Source organism: Sus scrofa, chromosome 12, assembly GCF_054392235.1.
Source record: "Sus scrofa isolate SSC_HxYL_T2T_F1_AM1 chromosome 12, Sscrofa_HxYL_maternal_Yorkshire_Landrace_v2.0, whole genome shotgun sequence".
Classification (NCBI taxonomy): Eukaryota; Metazoa; Chordata; class Mammalia; order Artiodactyla; family Suidae; genus Sus; species Sus scrofa.
Genome location: NC_139394.1, coordinates 50,612,875 through 50,634,214, shown reverse-complemented (window position 1 = coordinate 50,634,214; position 21,340 = coordinate 50,612,875). Strand labels below are relative to the sequence as shown.

Here is a 21,340-nt window from a genome sequence, read left to right as displayed (position 1 = left end):
TGCCGTGGGTGTGGCCCTAAAACAACAACAACAACAACAAACCTTGGTCCAAAAATACCACAGATAGAGCAGGGGGTCATCACAATATCTGTAAAATCTGAGGGAACAGGGCTTATTTAGCAAAGGCAACAGGCTCATAAGGAATGAGAGAGAAGGGGCCAGGAAAAGGTTACCAAAGACAGAGTCATCTACTTCCAAATATTTTCTGCTTTCCTCAGAGCAGTCCTCTCCACAGCCCCTGCACAGTCACGCTCCTGGAGCTCCTGAGGGCCCGTGCATCCCCTTGCTTTGGCCTGGCTTCATCCTGGATAAGAGACAGCCTCCCCTAGGATAGGCCTCTGTGGGGACGAGCCCAGGGTTCACAGAGGTAGCAAATCCTGCCCTGGAGGTGCCGTACTCTGCACATGGCTGGCCATGGAGCCAGTCCCCCAAACTATGCCATGTCCCGGGAAAAAGGTGGGGAGGTGCCGGGAGACACTCTGGCACTGGAATACGGAGGAAGAGCCCACAAGCAAGGCAGCGCTGTCTTCCATTATTGTGACTGACACGGTGTGTCCTGGCCTGGCTCTGCAGGGGAACCATTGCTGGGCCTTGAGAGGCCCTGGGAAGTGCGTCTTGGTGGCAGGGTCTGTGTGCGATGAGGGGGGAGGGTTGGGGAGGAGGTGGTCCTATTTAAATGTGCTCTTTATGTCTCAAAGTGAGACTGTGTTTATTCTGCAGCCTCATAGCAGGCCAGAGGCCCTGCTACTTCTGAGCCAGAGCCAGTGGAACAAAGAAATTCCTGTTGACCCATGATCCCTGCCATGTCTCTTGGTACAGTCACCCAGGTTCACAGTATTTTTGACAAATGCACCCACTTTCCCCGGACACCAGCCAGCCAGGAGTCCCATAGGTTCTTCTTCCGGTTTCTAGCTCCCTTCTCTCCCCTGGGTGCCCTGGTGCCTGCCTCACACCTGTACTCACACCTGTAGTCACATCTACCTCACACCTGCACTCACTGTCTAAGGAGCCTGTGGGCGTCCTGCCACCCCCTTCCCCACTGTAACTCTAGCCCATGTTGACCCTCGCCTGAAACACTGCCTTCCCCACGCCTCTCCCACTCAAGGCTCCTGACTGCCCTCCAGCCCCTCTCCCTGACCCCCAAGGGCAGAAGTTGTGTCTTCCGCAGGGCCTGGCAGGAAGCAGGTGCTCAGGTCATGAAGGGGCGATGATGGAGGCGGGCAGCTGGGAAGGGTGCTGGGCTCCCTTTTCTTGGGCACTGGGTGACATCTCTCCACTCACCCTGGTCAGGAGGTGAGAAGGGGCAGTCAAGTGGAGCCCCACAGGCAGTGGGGAGAGGGTGCTAGAACTCCGGAAGGGAGGGAGTCGGGATGATGCTGGAGGGAGGGCACTTGTGGCATGAGCGTGGGGAACAAGGCAGGGAAGGGTTCGCTTTAGGGAGAAAAGAGGCTGGATTTGTTGAGGTGAAGGTGGGGCAGCTGAGGCCAAGTGGTCTCTAGGATGACACCCACAGGGACAAAAAGAAGAGAAAGCACGTGTGTAGAGAGATGAACTGTCTGCAACAGCTTTGCACGGGTTGTGTCAGGGAGGCAGTGAGGAAGGAGGGAGAAGTCCAGCCTGTGTAATTGCAGTGTTCTTTTCTGATTGCACCCCTCAGCCAGCGAGCAAGAGAGGAGAAGACTGGCCTGGGGTGGTTCAAGGTGGGAGAGAGAGGGTGGGTGAGAAGTCTCCCTGGGGAGGAGAGGGCACCGATGCTCCTGGACACATCAGCTCCTTCTCTCCCCACAGCTGGGCAGTGCCCACCATTATTATGATCCCTGTGAAGGGAGCCGGAGTCCCTGGGAGGCTTACTCGCTAGGGCAGCACAGCACCAAAGAAAGCAGTCCTGAGAGGGGCCGAGTGGCTGGGCAGGAATGGGTAGTAGGATCTAGAAAGAAGGCCAGGAGGGGTGAACGGTTAGTGAGACTGTGGTGTTAAAAAGTCGTGGTGAGCCAACGTGCAGGGCGGACTGAGTGGAGACAAGAGCCGGAGACAAGAGCCGTAGCCAAGGGCTGGAGTCACGCGCTGCCTCCCGCCCCCTCCTCAGAACCTCACCTTAAGTGCCCCTTGTTCACACAGCGCTTGCACATTGGGTTCATCTGAAGGGAGGCGCTGCCCAGTGTGGGCCCCGCCACCCCGGGATTTGGCCACAGGATGAAATTCCCAAGTTTGCCCAGGAATCACCAGCCAGCTCACCAGAGCCCTCTCTGAAGCCCTCCCCGCGTTCCTTGCAATGCCCACCCTGGCGTCTAGGTGGCACCTAAACCTCACTCTGATTACTCCCGAGTTGGGGCGCCGCCCACGCCAGAGGGGAGTGGGGCGGCGGGGTGGACAGAGTTGTTCCAACTCAGTCCCTCTGGACACCGCCGGCTTCACTCAGCTGGGTACCAGCTCAGATTTCTGGGTTACATTCAGTCCAAGTTACGCGGGCGGGCGCTTCAAACTTGTCCCTGTTTCCCTTCTGCCTCCTGCGTGGCTGAGACTCCGGCCTTCTCCGGGGAGAAGTGGGTGTGTCAGCGCGCTCGGCTCAGCCTCAGGGACATCCCAGAGCACGTACTGCATCTGTTCTTTTCAAGTGTAAAAAATAATTTTACTGAAAATATGATAATATGAAGTTCATCTTTAAACATAAGTTTTTTTTTTTTTTAATTATCAAAGCAGTATCTTCATCTGGTCCAACACAATAGACTCCTGTTGAACCTCTTCAGATAATGAAGATACTCGAAGAACTTCATCCACCAGCCGGACGCCCCGGGGACGTAGTTTTCCAAATCACCCTCCACCACCTTCCCCCCCGTACCCTCTGTTCTGATACCGGTTAGAACTTGTGTCTGATTCACAAAATGGAAAAGAATTCTTCATTCATTCATTCTCTCTGCAAGTATGGACTGTGAGCCACTAGGTTGGGCGCTATTGGAGGCAGCTGGGATGGTGAGGCATTAGAGAAGATTCCTTCTGGCTGAGCTTACGTCCCAGCGGTAGAGCCGGACGAAAGCCAGGGGCTAAGTCCTAGCAAGAAAAATAGGGCAGGATTCGGGATGCGGGTGATGGGAGGTGTCAGTGGCCAAGGGAGATCACTCTGAGAAAGCGATACTGAGTCGCTTATAAACCTAAGTAAAATTTGGGGAGCCACTGCTGGGGAGAAACTACACCTGTGGGTGGTGGAGCAGCCCCTCCCCCGCGAGGTTAACGAGCGCGGAGGTTAGGATTCTCCGCGGCGCTCGGCCGGCTGCCCGCCCCTCGCCGCCCCTCACCGCCCCCGGCTCGCTCGCTCTCTCAGCGCTGTCCCTCCCGGGGAGCGAGGGCGCGCGTGCGTGCGTGCGTGCGTGCGTGTGTGTGTGTGTGTGTGTGTGTGGAGGGGGGTGTCCATCACCTCCCCGGGCCCCCCCTCCCACCTCGGCTGAGCGCGCCCACCCCCTCCCCAGGAGGAACGCCGAGCAGCGGCCGCCTGCGGAGAAACGTAAAGTTTCTGTGGCTCAAAGTGACGCAAAAATTCTTCAAGAGCTCTTTGGCGGCGGATATCTAGAGATCAGACCATGTGAGGGGCCGAGAGTACAAATACGGCCGCGCGGGCGCCGGCGCCGGCACAGGCAGCGGCGCCCGGTGCCTCGAGGGCGCGAGGGTCGCCCGCGTCGGAAGCCCGGAACCAGCCTCGCGGACTCCCGGCAGGTGGGTCCGCCTTCCTTCTGGCTTCTAATGCCTTTTTCTCTCCAGAACTTCTTCCCGCGCGGCCCTCCGGGCACTGGCGGGGGGACCTGGGCGGTGGGCGCCGTGCTCTGGCAGGGCGGGCGCGCAGGGAGTCGGCAGCGGGGACCGCGGGCTGGCGGGCGGCTCCGAGGGCTCCCTCGGCCCCGGCGGCCGGCCTTCGGGGGGTCCAGCCCGGGAAGGCCCTTCAAGACGGTCTCGGGCGAAGTGCCGTCCTGCGCTGGGGGGAAAGTTGCTTTACTTTCAAGCCGTAGCTTTTGTTTGCTCTTTTCTGACCGCCATCGCGTGCCGGGGACTCTGTGCAGGCGTCCCTGCGGGGAGCGTCTTGGCCGACGAGAAGCCCAAATGCCTAGAGAAATCTCGGGATGACACTTAAGTGGGACGAGTCTCCGTGCGCTTGGGTGGTTTTCACTGGTAGAGCCGATGCACGCTCAGTCGGTCATCCCACAGGCCATTCACAATTTATGTGAAACTCAAACTCCAGCGAGCTGTTTTACATGGTTGAAGCGTGAGACCATCAGTTGTTTGAAAAATGTGTACATTCAGATTGGCTTTTGAAAGGGCTGTCTGGAGCTACAGAGCACTAAGAAGCACATTTCTATTCGCCCTGGGTCTTCTGCATAATGAATTTCTATTTCAGTTGGGGTTTGGGGCTCTTAAGAATTTCAGAGGGGTGGAATTTCAGAGTCAGACATTACAAAGGTTTGAGTGTATGTATTTTTATGATCAATTTTGTCCAGAAAAATGAACCAGGTCAATGGATTATTTATGAGCCTGCTAGCTCTCATCATAGTAAGACGGGATCAAATATTTAATGTGTTTTGCCTTCAGTTGCATAGGAAAAATGTCTAGGAAAGCAACTTTGGGACCTGTGTTTAGTGAAACGGAGGGGCACCATGGGCTCTTGGGGTTTTGGATTTGGGGAGTGGAGGGAAAGCTTCAACTCTAGGTCTATAACCTGCTTTTGTGTGAAGCCACTGGTGCTCAAAGTTCAAGTTTTCCTACCACAGACTCAGGTTGGGGCGGCTGCTTCCAGCATGGATGATGAGAGGGGGATTCTTATGGGGTTTGTGCAAGCTGTTTGGGGCATGGGTTTTCCTTTTTGTGACTGAACCTGAATAACAGCAGATTGAAACTGCTTCACAATTAATCAAACGTCCCCTCAACACACAGGTGATCCACCTAGGACATTTCAGAGATGTGACGCCAGCACAGATATTTAAACCCATTTCTTTCAGTCTCCTTGCTTAAAAATATTTATGGTAGGGGCGGGAAGTGGGGATGGAATAACGTTCAAGTTTTAATGGAACCGGCAAAAGCTCAGAAATTCCTTTTTGGGGATTTTTTTAGAGTTGTTTGAGCATTTTGATGAAACTCGGAGAGGCATGTCAATGAGTTTCACAGAGGGGGGACTTGATCATGGAATGGGGGTGCTTGGCTGGAGAGTGTTGTGTCTTACAGGGGGCTTGCAAAAACATCCTGGGTGTCTGCTTCCAAAGAGAAAGACAGACAGTTCCAGAAATGAAGCCAGTAAACACAGTTCCTTCTCCTTCATACTCCTCGAATGGTATAATTTGGGAGAACAAAGGCGGGGCTGCCTGAAGAAGTTTAATTTTAATTTGGCTTAATGAATCAACAGGATATGGTCATGACTTGACTTTTTAAATACAGATGCCTGGATGGCCAAAGAGAAAATTATGCAGTCATGTTTCTGTCCGTCTAAGAAAGTACCTCAGATCTTAATCCCAGTCACAGATGAGCTCCTCTGGGTCTTGAAGCCCTCAGCTCTTAGCGAGGGGCTGGGGGGCCCTGCAAAATACAATGTCGGCTCAGCATCCCCGCCAGTTCTCTCCAGCCCATTCTGTGACTTTGACCCTAGCCTTTCCGCTTCAAGCAAACACGAGTTGAAATGATGGTGCAAAATGCTTGAGGGCCAAGACTCTTCACCCAGATGTTTCTGTCAGATTAGGGTCCTCCAAGGACCCCCGCTTTCACTCCATGGCAGAGGCTTTGCACACTGTGACATGCACAAGTTAAGTCCTGCACCTCAACCATGTCCATCCCATGGGGGCTCAAGTTTCCTGTCTCCCCAAATTGCCTTTGCAACCTGCCCAGGGCGTGGAGCAGGAGAAACGGCCCCCAGGCCCTACAGATTTGGGCTGGGCTGGTTTCTTTCCAGTCACTAAGCTGTTGCCAGTGGGTTGCAATCCTTGGAACACCAAGGAACAGGTGTGGGTATGGAGTCAAAGGTCTGAAAAAGCTCTCATTTCTCTTCCTCGGGCAAGTGAGGCCAACTCGCCAGCTCTTGCGGGGAATCCCATTTCTGGGTTTAACGGGGCCAAAGAGAACCCTGAGGAAAGAAAACTGTCATCTTTCTAGAAGGGACCCGGGTGGAAAAGAGATGGAAATAGCATTTTAAAGAACCCTGCATAAATGACTTTTCCTGGGGAGTTCCTGTTGTGGTGCAACGGAAACGAATCTGACTAGTAACCATGAGGTTGCAGGTTCCATCCCCGGCCTCGCTCAGTGGGTTAAGGATCTTGTGTTGCTGCAGCTGTGTCGTAGGCCAGCAGCTGTAGCTCCTATTGGACCCCTGGCCTGGGAACCTCCATATGCCCTGAGTGCGGCTGTAAAAAGCAAAAAACAAACAAAAAAAAACCTTTTTAAAATGACTTTCCCTGGGCAAAGTGTGACCTGCTTTTCTAGGGTGGGCAAGAGACCTGCCACCAGCCGGCACAGCACCCCCATTTCTAGGCAGAAGTGATCCTGAGGAACGTCTCTGCCTCTGCACTGGGGTGGGCCCTCTAACCTGACCTTGGTGAGCTGTCAGTGCCTGGGAAGATGAAGGCTCATTTACTGCACATCAGCAACATGTTTTTAAACCAAGTAAGTGTTTTCCCAGCCCTGTGTCTAATGGAGTGACAATCTTAAAGGAGATAAGGCCTGTGTGAGGCAGTCCGGCTGCCTTATTTTCTTCTTTGGTTCCTCTGGAACCTGGTAGCAGCTCCCTCGATGTCCCCCCAGCTCTGGACCAAGGGCACTTGACAGTGGATGTTTTAGCCATAGGTTTTTAAAAAGCCAGGACAGGATGGGGTAGCCCTCTCTTAACCCCAGAAAGCCTTAGGCTGCAGCCTGAGAGATGAGCCCCAGGGCCAGTTCAATACCCAGGGTCCCCAGGTACTGACAAGTGGCAGGTGACGCAGGGGAGGTCTCCTGGGCTCCCAAGGTCTAGGTCTTCATGTCCTCATTTGAGGTGGGAAGGGAAGAGGTAAAGGCGAGTGCAGGTCTGGGAGAGCCGGCTGTGTGCTCTGGGAGGAGCAGGCCTGGAGGCGGGCAGGTGGGCTTGGGGGCAGGGGGCCAGGCAGGGGGCCTTTGCCTTCTCATGTTTCTCTGGGGTCTTTCCGGGCATATTCAAGGAGAAAGAACATGGTATTTCCTTGGCTGATTTTTTTTTTTCCCTCTAACTAAGGGATTCCCTAAGCTAAGGGGTCGGGGGAGGGCGGCTGGAAGGGCCTTGTGGGGGGTCTGCTCCAAGCCTTCCGAGGCTTGTCCAAGTTCACCCAAGGCGCTGAGGGCCCAGCCAGGCCTCGAACTTGAGTCTCCCAGGTCTGTTTTTTTCTCTCCGCTGGGCGTGTTGTTTTAAACACTAATCAAGTTAGCTGGCTCTCTTCCGTGTCTCAGCTGGGGCAGGAAGGAAAGGGGAGGGAAGAGCCCGGGAGGGAGCAGATACGTATTCAGGCAGCAGGGAGGTTTGACTGACTCAAGGTTTCCCAGCTCGTCCGAGGGCTAGAATTATTTTTCTCCCCGCAGTTTCTTATTTTGAAAAATTTCAACTGAAAAGTTGAAGAAATGGCCCGGTGAGGCTTCGCCCAGATTCACCAGTTGTTAACATTTTGCCACATCTGTGTCTGCGTTTTCTAATGAGATGCATACTTTTACATATGTGACACACATATAATTTGATATATTATGTATGAGATGATATAATGATGTAATAATTATACTGCACACACACATAGATATACTTTGTTGTTGAACCTGTGAGCATTTGCAAAGACTTCACTCCTGAATACTTTGAGCTCGTGTTTCCTAAGAACAAGGACATCCTCCTCAGTAACCAGAGCCCTGTTAGTATCGCACCTGGGAAACCGCACGTTGATAAAAACACGTCTATCAGATATACAGCGTGTATTCACATTTCCCTCACTGTCTCAGTGATGCCCGTTTTCACTCGGAGGGGGTTACTTTTGGAGACCCTCAGCTCCTAGGGACGGGAAACAACCCCTTGCCCTCATCTCAGTGCATCTGAGAACTAGATCCGTTCTGTGTGATGATGACCTGATTTTTCGTGAATGTTCCCTAACCGTGTGTGTGACTCGCTGTAAAAGCACATTTCAGGAGTTCCTGTCGTGGCTCGGTGGTTAACAAATCCGACTAGGCACCATGAGGTTGCGGGTTCAATGCCTGGCTTTGCTCAGTGGGTTAAGGATCCGGCGTTGCCGTGAGCTGTGGTGTGGGTCGCAGACGCGGCTCGGATCCCACGTTGCTGTGGCTCTGGTGTAGGCTGGTGGCTACAGCTCTGATTGGACCCCTAGCCTGGGAACCTCCATATGCTGAGAGAGCGGTTCAAGAAAAGGCAAAAAGACAAAAAACAAAACAAAACAAAACAAACAAACAAAAAAAAACCCTAAAAACAAAAAAACCTCCACACATTTCCGAACTTGATCTAAGAGTGGAGGTACCTTCGAACAATCTTACCCAAATCACAAACATCCTGTGGCTGAAGAGGTGGCCTCCATGCCCCCTCCATTCTGCTGCCGTACCCCCTCTGTCCCCTCACTTAGCTCCCTGCCTCCCTGCCCCACCGAGGGTAAAGGGCCTGTTCCTGCTTCCTCTCGCCTTCACTCACGTTGTATTTAATTCCACTTCAAATCCTTTCTCCTCCCTTTCTCTCTCCCACCAGCTGCCACAGGTAAATCTGCTCTCATTTGCCAACATCCTTTCCCTGGGGCTGGTTTTCTCCCCTTTCTCTCCCTCTCCTGGCGTCCTGGGTGGGTCTCATTGTGTCTGCATCACACAAAAGTCCTCTTAGTGATGTACCTGGGTTAAGGGAAAGAAAGTCTGTGTTTGGAAAAGTGCCTACTTTTTTTTTTAATCTTGATGTCTACTTATTGTGCATATACTGCATGATAACTCACAAGAAAAGGATATTTGGAAGGTGTAAGTGACACTCTTCATTCTGCCTCCTCGAACATATCACCAATTTGAGTTTCCCAAGTCCCTTTCCCAGCCCTGTCCATGTGGAGACAGATGCAGCCGTAGCATGAAAGCAGTTTTGTTTTCTGTAAAATGTTGTAAGTTGGGGAGGTAAATCTAATAAGGAATCAGTACCCCCAAAGGCACCGCCGCAGAATCTGTGCAGGAGCCTCTCTACCTCCTTATCCTTCTCTCCTTAAATGTGTTCCTCAGGAACCAGAAAGAATGTTAAAATAACTTGGAATCAGTTTAACTACTGCCACCTCCCACCCACTCTTGTAGTACTTAACAACACCATGTTCTACCGCTTGCCCTTTTTTTTTTTTTTTTTTTGGTCTTTTTATGGCTACACCCGCGGCATATGGAGGTTCCCAGGCTAGGGGTCCAGTCGCAGCTACAGCTGCCAGCCTACACCACAGCCACAGCCACAGCCACACCAGATCCGAGCCGCATCTGCGACCTACACCACAGCTCACGGCAACGCCGGATCCTTAACCCACTGATCGAGGCCAGGGGTGGAACCTTCGTCCTCATGGATCCTAGTCGGGTTCGTTAACCGCTGATCCACGAAGGGAATTCCTACAGCTTTGCATTTTAGATGTTTTAGTATTTTATGGTTAAACTAGGACTTTGAAAACTAGCTTAGGAGGTTCACCACCCTTTACAACATTTCTTTCTGTAGGTAGAAAATAGATGGCAAGTTCCAAACAAGCAACTCACTGATGACTTTTGGGCGCACAGTCCTTTGACTGGCATGCCTGCTGGTACTTGTCTCAAAGTCTAAAAGCACAGCCTGGGCTACTCTTTAATCCTAGGCATGTCAGTCATTTCCAGTCCAGAGTTCATTGAAATTGCTGTTGTGACAGCCCTCCCTCTGCCCCTGGGATGCACAGCAGATATTCCTGATGGGTGCGGAGCGAGGAGGGGCAGGCCTCCTGAGAAATGGGCCGGGGAAGAGTAGAGCCTCACCTGCAGCTCACCTGCCCTCAGGTGGCTGTGGTTCCCAGGCTCCGAGCGCCCAGGAAACCGGAATAGACTGAGTCGGGAGCCATGCAGTGCACATACCAGACAGTGAGGATTTGAGGACAGAATGTCTAAGCCATGGCCCCTGCTTCCAGGGACATGCAGAGCAACTAGACATAAAAGAATAGCTAATGATTCTCCATAACCATTGAGGATGACAGTGAGTGGAGGGAGAGCCCTGGGCCGGGGTGGTGAGAAAAAGCTCCATGGAGGAGGTGGGTAGAAACTTCAGCCTGGCCTCTGAGGATTCAGGAAGATTAGGAGCAAGGGGCGGGGTGGGGATGCACTGGGCATGCTCAATGGCCCACCTGCCCCTAATAACCTGGCAAACTTCTTAACAGTGCAGCACCCACGTGGATCTCTTTATTTAGAATCTCTGAGTGAGCAGCCCGGGAACCTGCTGTTTACAAGTTTCCCTGTGCCACTGATTGACAGGAATAAGCTCGAACCAGTGAAGGCCTGTGGAACGGGATGGAGGCCCTAGCTTCAGGCTCAAGCCACCCACTTGTACTGTGGGCTGTCAATCTCTTAGCCTCGTGGGCCCTGGTTTCCATGACTGGGGTGAAAAGAAGAAAAGCACAGTGGGTTACATGAGTGTGATATTGCTACTTTCCAGATGCTGGTAAGCGTTTGTCATATTTTCTTCAATTCCTACAACAGTCTTTAGGAAGCAGGAATTTAAAAAAATAAATTTTATTGGAAAGGAAGCAGGATTTTTTTTTTTTTGTCTTTTTGCCTTTTCTAGGGCCACTCCCGTGGCATATGGAGGTTCCCAGGTTAGGGGTCGAATAGGAGCTGTAGCCACCGGCCTACGCCAGAGCCACAGCAACTCAGGATCTGAGCCACATCTGCAACCTACACCACAGCTCACGGCAACGCCGAATCCTTAACCCCCTGAGCAAGGCCAGGGATTGAACCCGCATCCTCGTGGTTCCTAGTTGGATTTGTTAACCACTGAGCCATGACGGGAACTCCAGGAAGCAGGAATTTTAAGGGTCTACTTTTTACACACTAGGAAAGAGAAGCTCAGAGAGGTTAAGCAACCTGCCCAAAGTCACACAGCCAGTAAGTGATGGGTCTGGGATTCCCGTGCAGAACTGTGTGACAGGAGAACCATGGGTTTGTGGACACACAGGGACTGTTAAATGATGCCACGGGAAGGTGGTTAGTCTAGGCTCTGCTGTTCATATTCACTGCAGGAGGGCTATTTATGTCTATCCCTGTCAGACCCATTTCTTCTTATTAAAGTCAAAGTAACTAATCCATTGTACTTTTGCCCAGCCTCTGGAGTGACCTCACCACAGATGGCAGATCCTCTAAATTAATCCTCCAGTCTGTGTGGAGAGATGCTCCAAGTTATCCTCCTCCAGAGAAGGTTCTCGAAGGAGACCCTTTTCCTTTCTCATGGTAACCAGCCCAAATGGCCCTGAGGAGCTTACCCTTCCCAACTCCTCTCCAAAAACTTACACTGTCTCATCCGAGGCATTCTCTGGATAAGGAGCAGGCTCTGATAGCAGAGTTCGTTTCTACCCCTCATGTCCAAAAAAGCAGATTTTCTCTCCTCCCTCCATTCAGTCATGAAGTCTCTTTAGTTGTTTGAAAGGCGAGAGGAGGCCCCGTGGCTTATGACCTAAGACACCCCTCAGAACACGGTCCCTTCAACACATAAAGACACGAACCACTACCTTGAACTGTGGAGACCTTGAAGTGGCTAAAATACAGGCTCCTTTGACAGAGGCTGTGCAAGAGCAACAACAGGAAGACTTTTAAAGCCTGAGGGCAGGGACTTCCCATTGTAGCTCATCGGGTTAAGAACCCGACTGGTATCCATGAGGACGCAGGTTCAATCCCTGGCCTCACTCAGTGGGTTAAGGATCCGCCGTTGCCATGAGCTTCATGTAGGTTGCAGACACGGCTTGGATCCATTGTTATTGTGGGCACAGGCTCCAGCTGCAGCTCCAGTTTGACCCCTAGCCCAGGAACTGCCATATGCCAAGGATATGGGTGAGGCCCTAAAAAGACAAAAAAAAAAAAAAAAAAAGGCCCCAGGGCAGCTCTGGAGCTCAGGGTGTGAGGTGTCCTGAACAAGCTGCATCAAGTCAGCAGAAGGATCAGTCACAATGAATCGCTTAGAAGCCTGGAGGCAGCACCAGCCCCTCCCTGTCCAGCTTGCTGGTGTTTCCCTACCATTGAGATTTTGGCCTTGTACCATGAACTCCATGAAGGCAGGTGGGGCCTGCCTTGTCTGCAAGGGCCCAGCACATAGTAGGTGGTTTAGCGTATGTGTCTACAGAATCAGTACCAGTCCGGGACAGGGAGCCAGTTTCCGTGTTTACTGCCTTCTGGACCCCGGGGCTCCATGGCTCCTGTCATCCTTGCTCCATGTCTTGGGGACTTTAGACTCCCTCTGAATAGAGAAAGCAAATTGCCACTTGGCTCTATAACCTATCATTAATCTTATCTCAGTGGCAAACGCGCGCGCGTGCGTACTTCACTCTGGGCTTTGTTGATGGGAGGTTTTATGTGTGTGTTTGAAAAGGAAAGTTGAGTGCCCGAGAAACGAACTCACTCTGATGTGGACACGTGAAGTCAAAGTACACGACTTCTACCGTGTTTCTGCTTAGAGTGTGTGGAGGGCATCAATCAGACAAGCAGGGTCACAGGCATTTGCAGAGGGCTGGGTGGTTTCATGACTAATCGCTGTAATCATGTGCTTGTTCAGATACCTGGCTACAGAGACCAAGTTTGTGGAAAAGGACTGGAGATTTGATGAGGAGTTTAAATAGAAACAATCTTTTTTACCAGAGGGGAGGTGGAGTGAATGAGCCCACTCTCTGGATGGAGAGGAAGCAGAAACACGAGCAGAAAGTAGGCTGTCACTCTGTCAGCTGCACCACCATGCGTCCCCTCATGTCCAGCGCCACGGGGGTGGGGGGACAAGGCTCTGGCATGTCACCAGAGCTGGGTTCCATGCATGGCCCTACCCACAGCCTCTTACCTGCTCCGCCTGGGATAATGGCACACATTCAAGGTGCAAAGGAGGGTTTCTTTCTTTCTTTCTTTTTTTTTTTTTTTTTTTTTTTGTCTTTTTGCTATTTCTTGGGCCGCTCTCGCGGCATATGGAGGTTCCCAGGCTAGGGGTCGAATTGCAGCTATAGCCGCTGGCCTACGCCAGAGCCACAGCAACGCGGGATCCGAGCCGCGTCTGCGACCTACACAACAGCTCAAGGCAACGCCAGATCCTTAACCCAATGAGCAAGGGCAGGGATCGAACCTGCAACCTCATGGTTCCCAGTCAGATTCGTTAACCACTGCGCCACGACGGGAACTCCAAAGGAGGGTTTCTGATGCTGTTTCTGGCCCCAGGAAAACTCAGGTCAGCCTGGAGGCGGTCACAGCTATAATACTAACCTCGGCTGCCATCTCTCTACCCAGCAGGATAAAAATACCTTTTAAAAAAGGAAAGCTTTCAAAAGGGCATTCTTAGAAACCAAGCTTCTTAACGTCTTTTACTCCTATAGTCCTGGGCCGGCTTGCTCTCAGCTCTCGCTGTCTGCTGGCCCCCGTGGGAAAAGCCGGCCAGTGCTCTGCTGGATTGGGAAAGCGGGAAAGGAGTCCGGATCCACAGGCAGCGTCCTGCAGGCAGATGGGGGCCCAGGTCCAGCTGTCTGCTGGCTGACAGATTGGTCCCCGGGAGGAGTGTTCTTCTAGAAGGCACAGGAGTAGAGGGAAGAAAAGGAGATGTGCACCTCCTGCCTGCGGGGTGGTTTCATGTGGCCCTAACTTACCCGTTTGTACCCCAGGCTGTGTGATTGGGGTGGGACCCCAAGAAGAGAACCTCAGAAAGCAGAGCTGGGCGGAGAGAGCCCAGCCTCTAGGGAGAGGTGGCCTGAAGTCATGATTGGGTTGAGGGACCCTCTGACCAAGGTTTTTTTTATGATTTGGGCCATTTCAGCCTTCAGTGGAACTTTTTTAAATGCTGGGGGATATTTTAGGAAACAAGATCTTTGTCATGCTCAGCAAAAATAGAGACTGGTGCATTCTTTGAGGAGTTGCTCATTACAGTTGCCAAGAAATCAGAATCAGATGCCTTGGGAGCTGAACCCCTGAGGACTCTGAAGAACATACCCTGGTCCCCCCGCCGCAGTTCACCAACCCACACGAACTTCCCTGCAGAGTGCCCCCAAGTGAGGAAGTGAATGGGACCTAGGACAAATCACAGGACTCCTGTACCAGGAGTGGGATGGAGCCACTCTGGGCCTAAACGTTTATTCCCCCACCAGTGTATTCTTTAGAGCTGGATGGCGTTTCCCTCTAGAGACCAGGGTGGACATGCCTGAGAAAGGTAGGGCGATGCTTTTGCTCTTTGAGCTTCAGTTTAAATGAGAGGGAGGAGTTCCCATCATGGCTCAGTGGTAACAAACATGACTACTATCCCTGAGGACACAGGTTTGATCCCTGGCCTTGCTCATTGGGTTGAGGATCTGACGTTGCCGTGAGCTGTGGTGTAGGTTGCAGACGAGGCTCAGATTTGGCGTGGCTGTGGCTGCGGCGTAGGCCGGCAGCTGTAGCTCGCATTCCGTCCCTTGCCTGGGAACTTCCATATGCTGCAGGTGCAGCCCTAAAAAGAAAAAGAAAAGAAAAGAAAAAGATTTCCCGTCATGGCTCAGCAGAAGCGAGTCTGACTAGCATCCACGAGGATGCAGTTTGGATCCCTGGCCTCACTCAATGGGTTAAGGATCTGGCGTTGCCGTGAACTGTGGTGTTAGTCGCAGATGTGGGATCCCAAGTGGCTGTGGCTGTGGTGTAGGCCGGTGACTACAGATCTGATGAATCTCCATATGCCTTGGGTGCGGCCCTAAAAAAAAAAAAAAAGAAAAAGAAAGAAATGAGAGGGCAGTTGCAGTATTAAAGATAGGAAGAGGTTCCTGTAGAAAATCTGGGGTAAAATTTTGAAGGGGGAAAAGGAAAGACTTCAGTCTCAGGTGGGATCTGGCCGTTGGGTGCTGTCTGCCGGACCACACGTGGTAAAGCCCTTTATCTGCCATCTGGTCTTCAAGTTCGTTAGTGTTTAAAGTGGAAAACATGCCACTAATAAAGGCCGGAGGGAAGTGCAGAGGCCTTCTTCAAATAATACAGCAAGAGGCTGCCAAGTTCAGGTTTAATTTAGCTGAGTATTTGTATATAGACATCACATCATCTCTCTCCAAAAAAAAAAGACACCTGAAAAATCCCTTAGCCTGGTAAATGGTCACTTATGGATGTGTGGTTATTTAAAAAGTCTGTCAAGTCTAGGAGTTCCCACTGTGGCACACTGTGGGTCAATGATCTGGTTTATTTCTGTGGAGGCAGCAGTTTGGTCCCCGGCCCAGTGCAGTGGGTTTAAGAATCCAGTGTTGCTACAGTTGTGGCGTTGGTCACCAGTCCAGCTGATCTCTGCCTCAGAAACTTCCATATGCCACAGGGGGGCCAAAAAGGCGGGGGGAAAGGTCCATAGAGTTCCTGCTGTGGCGCAACGAGATCAGCAGCGTCTCTGCAGTGCCGGGACGCAGGTTCAGTGGAGGCTTGACCCGGCACAGTGGGTTAAGGAACCAGTGTTGCTGCAGCTTGGATCTGATCCCTGACCTAGGAACTCCATATGCCATGGGTGGCAAAAGAAAAAGAAAAAAAAAAAAAAAAGGTCTATCAAGTCTAGTTGAGGTCCCAGGGAAACAGGGAGCAGGGAAGGCTGGACAGAAGCATAAAGACAAGCAGAGTGGGTTTTTATCTAGATCACTCTAGATAAAAATTTGTCAGAAATTCTTATCCTTCTCTGGGTCATGTTTGCCTCCTTGAACTTTGGAGGGTCAGGGGTGGGGGTCAAATGGGGTAGAACCCATGACACCTCCCCCACCCCCTTACACACACACACACATCCTTGCTACATGGACCTGGTTTCTTTCTTGCTGCTGTAATATTTTTGGCCTCAATCAATCCTTTTAAACTTCTTATTTTTTTACTTTACAGAAAGAACCCAGTAAACACACAACTCTAATTACTTGCATCCCCTGGTGGTCTTTTTTTTTTTGCTTTTGAGGGCTGCACCTGTGGCATATGGAGGTTCCCAGGCTAGGGGTCGAATCGGAGCTGTAGCTGCTGGCCTACACCACAGCCACAGCCACGCGGGATCTGAGCTGTGTCTGCAACCCACACCGCAGTTCAGAGGAATGCTGGATACTTAACCCACTGAGCGAGGCCAGGGATCAAACCCTCAACCTCATGGTTACTAGTCGGGAGCCAGCCGCTGCGCCACGACGGGAACTCCCCCTGGTGTTCATTTCTAATCCTCGCCAGTGTTGATGTGCATAATCTCCAGTGTGAATCCTATTACTTTGTGTTCCAGTTTTTTATTCACTACATTTGTATCTTCCTATTTCCACATGTGGGTAGTTAAGTCACCAAAAGCGCCACATGGGTAGGAGACATACCATTTTCATTAGCCACCAATTCCTAGCCAACCTCTGCCTGTTGGGTTTGGAGGATTAGGGTCAGATCTTTGTTGTTATGAATCGTGGTCGCAGTCATCCCTGGACATCTTTTCCTAGAAAGGTGGAGTGCGATTTGAGCTGAGCAGAAACAGTCTAGGGCCATACCACCCTGAACACGCCCGATCTCATCTGAGCTAAGCAGAAACATGTTTCAAGAGTTTTGAGGGGGGTGAGGGGATGTGCTTGGGCTGTGGGATGGAAATCCTGTGAAATCAGATTGTTATGATCATTATACAACTACAGATGTGATAAATTCATTTGAGTAATAAAAAAAAAATGAAAAAAAAAAGTTTTGAAAAATTCAAGCCCAGAAGAAATGAAGTTAGCTGGAAGGTCCTGGCTCCATACTGCTTTATAACAGGCCAGAGGTTTAAAGTCCAAAAGGGCTCAGATTTCTACCCCATGATTGACGTCTCAGACCTCGATCTGATCCGGAGAGCTGAACTGACTTTCTTGCGCCCTGGCCCATGGCACCGACATGAAGGCGCGGCAGCCCTGAGGCACGTAGGGACAGAGACTCCCTCCAGCCCAGCCTGTGTGACCTCTCTGGCTCTTCCCACGTGAAGAAGAGGTGACCCCGCCTGCCCACTGGTGCAGAAGAGCAGGTGGATTAGCCTCAGGAGTTGCTGGGGAGAGGCAAGAAGAATGAATGGTGAGCAGCAGTGCCATTTAAGGCTCAGCCAGACTCGCAGAGGCACGGTGGGAACCCAGAAAGTTGAGGCACAGGTGGCCTGGACACAGCTGGGAACAGCTAGGTTGCTAAGAGCTGGGCTCCTGGAAGAGTGAAAAAGTCTGCAGCAAAGGAGCTAAGGGTGCCTCGCAGAGGGTGGCCTTTTCACTTCTCTCCTATGCTCTTTGCCTTTTAAAGTCACACCTATGGTTTATATAAAATAAGTTTTGAGAGAGTTCACGTTGTGGCTCAGTGGTTAAGGCATCCAACTAGGAACCATGAGGTTGCAGGTTCGATCCCTGGCCTTGCTCAGTGGGTTAAGGATCTGGCGTTGCCTTGAGCTGTGGTGTAGGTTGCAGACGAGGCTCGGATCCTGCATTGCTGTGGCTGTGGTGCAGGCCAGCGGCCGGCTACAGTTCTGATTCGACCCCTAGCCTGGGAACCTCCATATGCCGAGGGAGCAGCCCTAGAAAAGGCAAAAAGACACACACACACACACACACACACACACACACACACACACACACACACACACACACACACACACACACAAGCTTCGAGCGTTCAGCTTAAATGTTTGAAAGGACCGTCCTTATGTATCTGCAGCCAGAAACTGCTTCTCTGTTACTCTCTTCCCAGCATGGCATCCAGGACAAGTGAGTGCTCTGAGAAGCTTTGTTGTGGTGAGGCCTCTTCTCGTGCTCTTCTGAGGCTCTGGTAAACGGCAGGGTGGGATTCCAGTCCCTCAAAGTGAGGTCAGTGCTTTGTTCTTGATAGAGCCTGTGCAAAACCTCCATTATTTGCGTCTGGTTTTGCCTTGTTATTTTGTCTTTTCCTTTTCAAATTACTTGGTTGTGATTTGACACCTTGTAAAGGTTGAAACATGGGGTTGGTTTTATCGACGCTCCTAGAACACAAAGGATGGGTCACGTTGAACAGATGCCTTTGTAATCTCATTAACGGATGTAGTCGAAGATGGATGATGAGCTTCCAAAGATCAGTGAAATGCCTAATTCTGTTCTCCTTTCTCCTGGGCCTTTCAACAGAGCTCGCCACCCCACTGATAAAAAGCGCTAAGGACAGGCACAGAACCGAGCTTCAGAATTCGGGTCAGTCCACTGCACATGTGTGTCAGCGTCCATTCGGCAGAATGGAGACCACGCCCTTAAATTCCCAGAGGGAGCTGTCAGCTTATAAGGATGGAGACGACTGTCAAGAAAATGGTGTTCTGCGGAAGGGCCTCCCTGCTCCTGGGGACAAGGCCGAGTCCAGCCACATCTCCAATGGGTACTCAGCAGTTCCGAGCCCGGGCGCAGGGGACGACACTCAGAACTCCATCCCGGCTGCCACCACCGCCCTAGTGGCTGAGGTTCATCCGGGGGAACGGGAGACCTGGGGCAAGAAGGTGGATTTCCTTCTCTCGGTCATCGGCTACGCTGTGGACCTGGGCAACGTCTGGCGCTTTCCCTACATCTGTTACCAGAACGGAGGGGGTCAGTATTGTGGGCCGTGGCCAGGGGTGGTTTGTGGATTCTCTTAGGAAGCCAAAGGATCAGTCATGTCCTTTCTGTTGCATGTAAGTGATGTGGAGGCTGGGAACAGGATTGCCTAGACGTTCAAGCCAGCCCAAAAGACAAAGCTCCAAGAAGTGCAAACCTTAGGTCAGCATGGCTGAGGCTCTCTGGGTCATGAAGTTGAAGGACAGCCCGCCCGAGCCTGACCTCACCAGACCTTGAGCACCGCGGGTGCTCAGTCTGTGGAAGAGCCCCCTTCCCCTCCCTGCATTATGCGAGCCCTGCTCTCCCCCACGGAGGAAGGTGCTGTGTTGAGATCCTGCACTCCTGCTGGCAGGCTCTGCTCAGGAGAGTCCAGAGCAGTTAGATCTTAGGAAAAATCAGGAGGTGGCTCCAGGGTCCCCAACCTTCCGGGCTTTTGGACTCATGTGAGGTCAGAGAGGGTGTCAGCTCAGGTCCAGAGTCTTAAGTGATAGTCTGGGGTGTGACCCATTGCTGAACCAGCTACATTAATGCCAACCCCAAACCATATATGGATATGCCTTGTATCTTTTACAAGAGTATAAGCTTTTTGAGGCCAGGTACTATTTCCTGTTCCTCCTTCTCTCCCTAATGCCTCTAGAGCAGTTTATTTGTAGATGATCAAGAATAGTAGCTGACTGTAGGCATGGGTATGGGAGCCCCAGCGAGCAGAGCAGGAGAGAGGAGTGAGGAGGTTTGAGGCCTCAATTTTGACTGTGGACTTGCTATCAGATTAGAAAAGGACTAGGAGTTCCTGTTGTGGCTTACTGGGTTAAGGACCCAACATTGTTTCTGTGAGGATGCAGATTTGGTCCCTGGCCTCACTCCGTGGGTTAAGGATCCCGCACGGCCGTAGCTGTGGCATAGGCCTGCAGCTGCAGCTGCAGCTCTGATTTAACTCCTAGCCCAGGAACCTCCATATGCCACAGGTGCGGCTATGAAAAGAAAAAGAGGAAAAAAAAAAAAAAAAAAGATAAGGACCAGTAATGGGAGTCAAATCAAAGAGCTTTGTGAACAGATTTAAGAGAGCAGCTAAAATGAGGGTTTGAGGGATAATTCATTTGTGTCTCCCTCACGTTCTCAATGACCTGACACAGAGTTGCCTGGATTTGCTGCATCTTTTAAGGACCTGGGTCCAAGCAGCTGCAAAGGCTGTCCCAGGGGGCCCGGGAAGCCCAGTGCTTCTGGCCTGGAGGAGCAGAGTTGGAATCTCCAGCTCGGGGTGGGGGTGGGACTCACCTCTAGCCTGAGCATTATATAAGGGGCTGGGTCACTGGTGATGTTTCCCCTACGTGCATTCCCTACTGTAAAGCCAGGCAAGCAAAGCTTTTGGATAAATGCCACCATGAGAACACAGCATGGTTCTTATTCTCAAGCCAGGTTTACCCAATATGACAAAGTTAGGTGAGACCTTTCTGAGTTGCATTGACTTCAGGTTTCTAGGATTAAAGCATTTTATGGGAGGGAAAATTATCAGGGACAATCATAGCCAGCCCACTTTTTTTGGGCTGAAACTCAGGCTGTAAGTGAGCAATGCCCAGAATGGCATTTCCAAATTCTGCCTCACCCTCGAGAGCTAGGAGACACCAGCATCTCCAGTGATGCAGCAGTTCTGCACTTTCTCATTCTGTAGTAAACTACCTGCAGATTTCAGGCACACCTGCAATTTGGGCTCAGGAGGGAACATTCTAGCTCTGTGGAATTAGAGACCTATAACCACAAATCAATAATCAAGTGTCTGGAGCCGGGGATACAGATAAACAATGATGCCAACTGAGTGACTTGTAGATCATTGCAGCTGTTGTATAGGTTGTCCCAGAAGATCTGTTCCAAGGGTCCCAGACGCTGGTCCCTGTACTGGTTGCACCAGAATCACTGAGGAGCTTACAAAAGCTATGTTATACCCATACCTGAAGCTTCTGCTTCAGGAGGTCTGGGTGGGTGGGTGTTTTTAAGCTTACCAGTGATGATGATGGATGGGTTTAGGAGCCTCAGTTCCCCTCTGCCCTGTCACTTTCTAGTGGAGAAAAGAGGCCCAGAAAGAAGGATCTTCTAGGCAGTTAGGAGTAGATCTGGCCCCGTGGCTGGTTCTCTTGACTCCCAGACGCGCTTCCTTTCCCGTTACTCCCTGCCTCCTCCCAAACCTGCCTTCACCGTGGAGCTCTGTCTACTACTACTTCTGGCAAAGCGCTAAGACCAGGGGGCACCGTGAGATGGGTCTGTGTGTCCTTTTCAGTTGGGCTGTCCTGGGACCGATGTGGGCAGGAAGTGAAATTGTCTTTCATCTGTCTCAGGGGCATTCCTTCTCCCCTACACAATCATGGCCATTTTCGGGGGGATCCCACTCTTCTACATGGAGCTCGCGCTGGGCCAGTACCACCGAAATGGATGCATTTCGATATGGAGGAAAATCTGCCCAATTTTCAAAGGTAACACAAAGGCTCGGGTGGATGGAGGGGTCTTCCAAGAAAGTGGTGATTTCCATCAGTGTTTCGGGGAGCTAGGGACCTCCTGGAATCAGTCAGGCCTTAGGTATCCCCAGGAAATAGCTGGAGTAATTAAGATTTTGGCTGTTTCAATGGTGC

The 21,340-nt window shown here is 51.5% G+C and overlaps 1 protein-coding gene across 6 annotated transcripts in view; it reads left to right on the top strand.

The window, feature by feature from the left end:
• The first annotated feature begins 3,564 nt into the window (after positions 1–3,564).
• The window catches only part of SLC6A4 (solute carrier family 6 member 4), a 41,903-nt gene continuing 24,127 nt past the window's right edge, over positions 3,565–21,340 (top strand). The window contains exons 1-5 of one of the 6 annotated variants that reach the window (XM_084985535.1): positions 9,513–9,547; positions 10,459–10,645; positions 17,860–17,975; positions 18,267–18,717; positions 21,050–21,184. In XM_084985535.1, coding sequence (XP_084841661.1) covers positions 21,076–21,184 — 109 coding nt within the window. In that variant the 5' untranslated portion in view covers positions 9,513–9,547; positions 10,459–10,645; positions 17,860–17,975; positions 18,267–18,717; positions 21,050–21,075. Of the gene's footprint in view, positions 3,709–9,512; positions 9,548–10,458; positions 10,646–16,967; positions 17,203–17,859; positions 17,976–18,266; positions 18,718–21,049; positions 21,185–21,340 lie in introns of those variants that run through there. The other 5 variants (XM_084985531.1, XM_084985532.1, XM_021067522.2 and 2 more) reach the window with 5 other exon arrangements.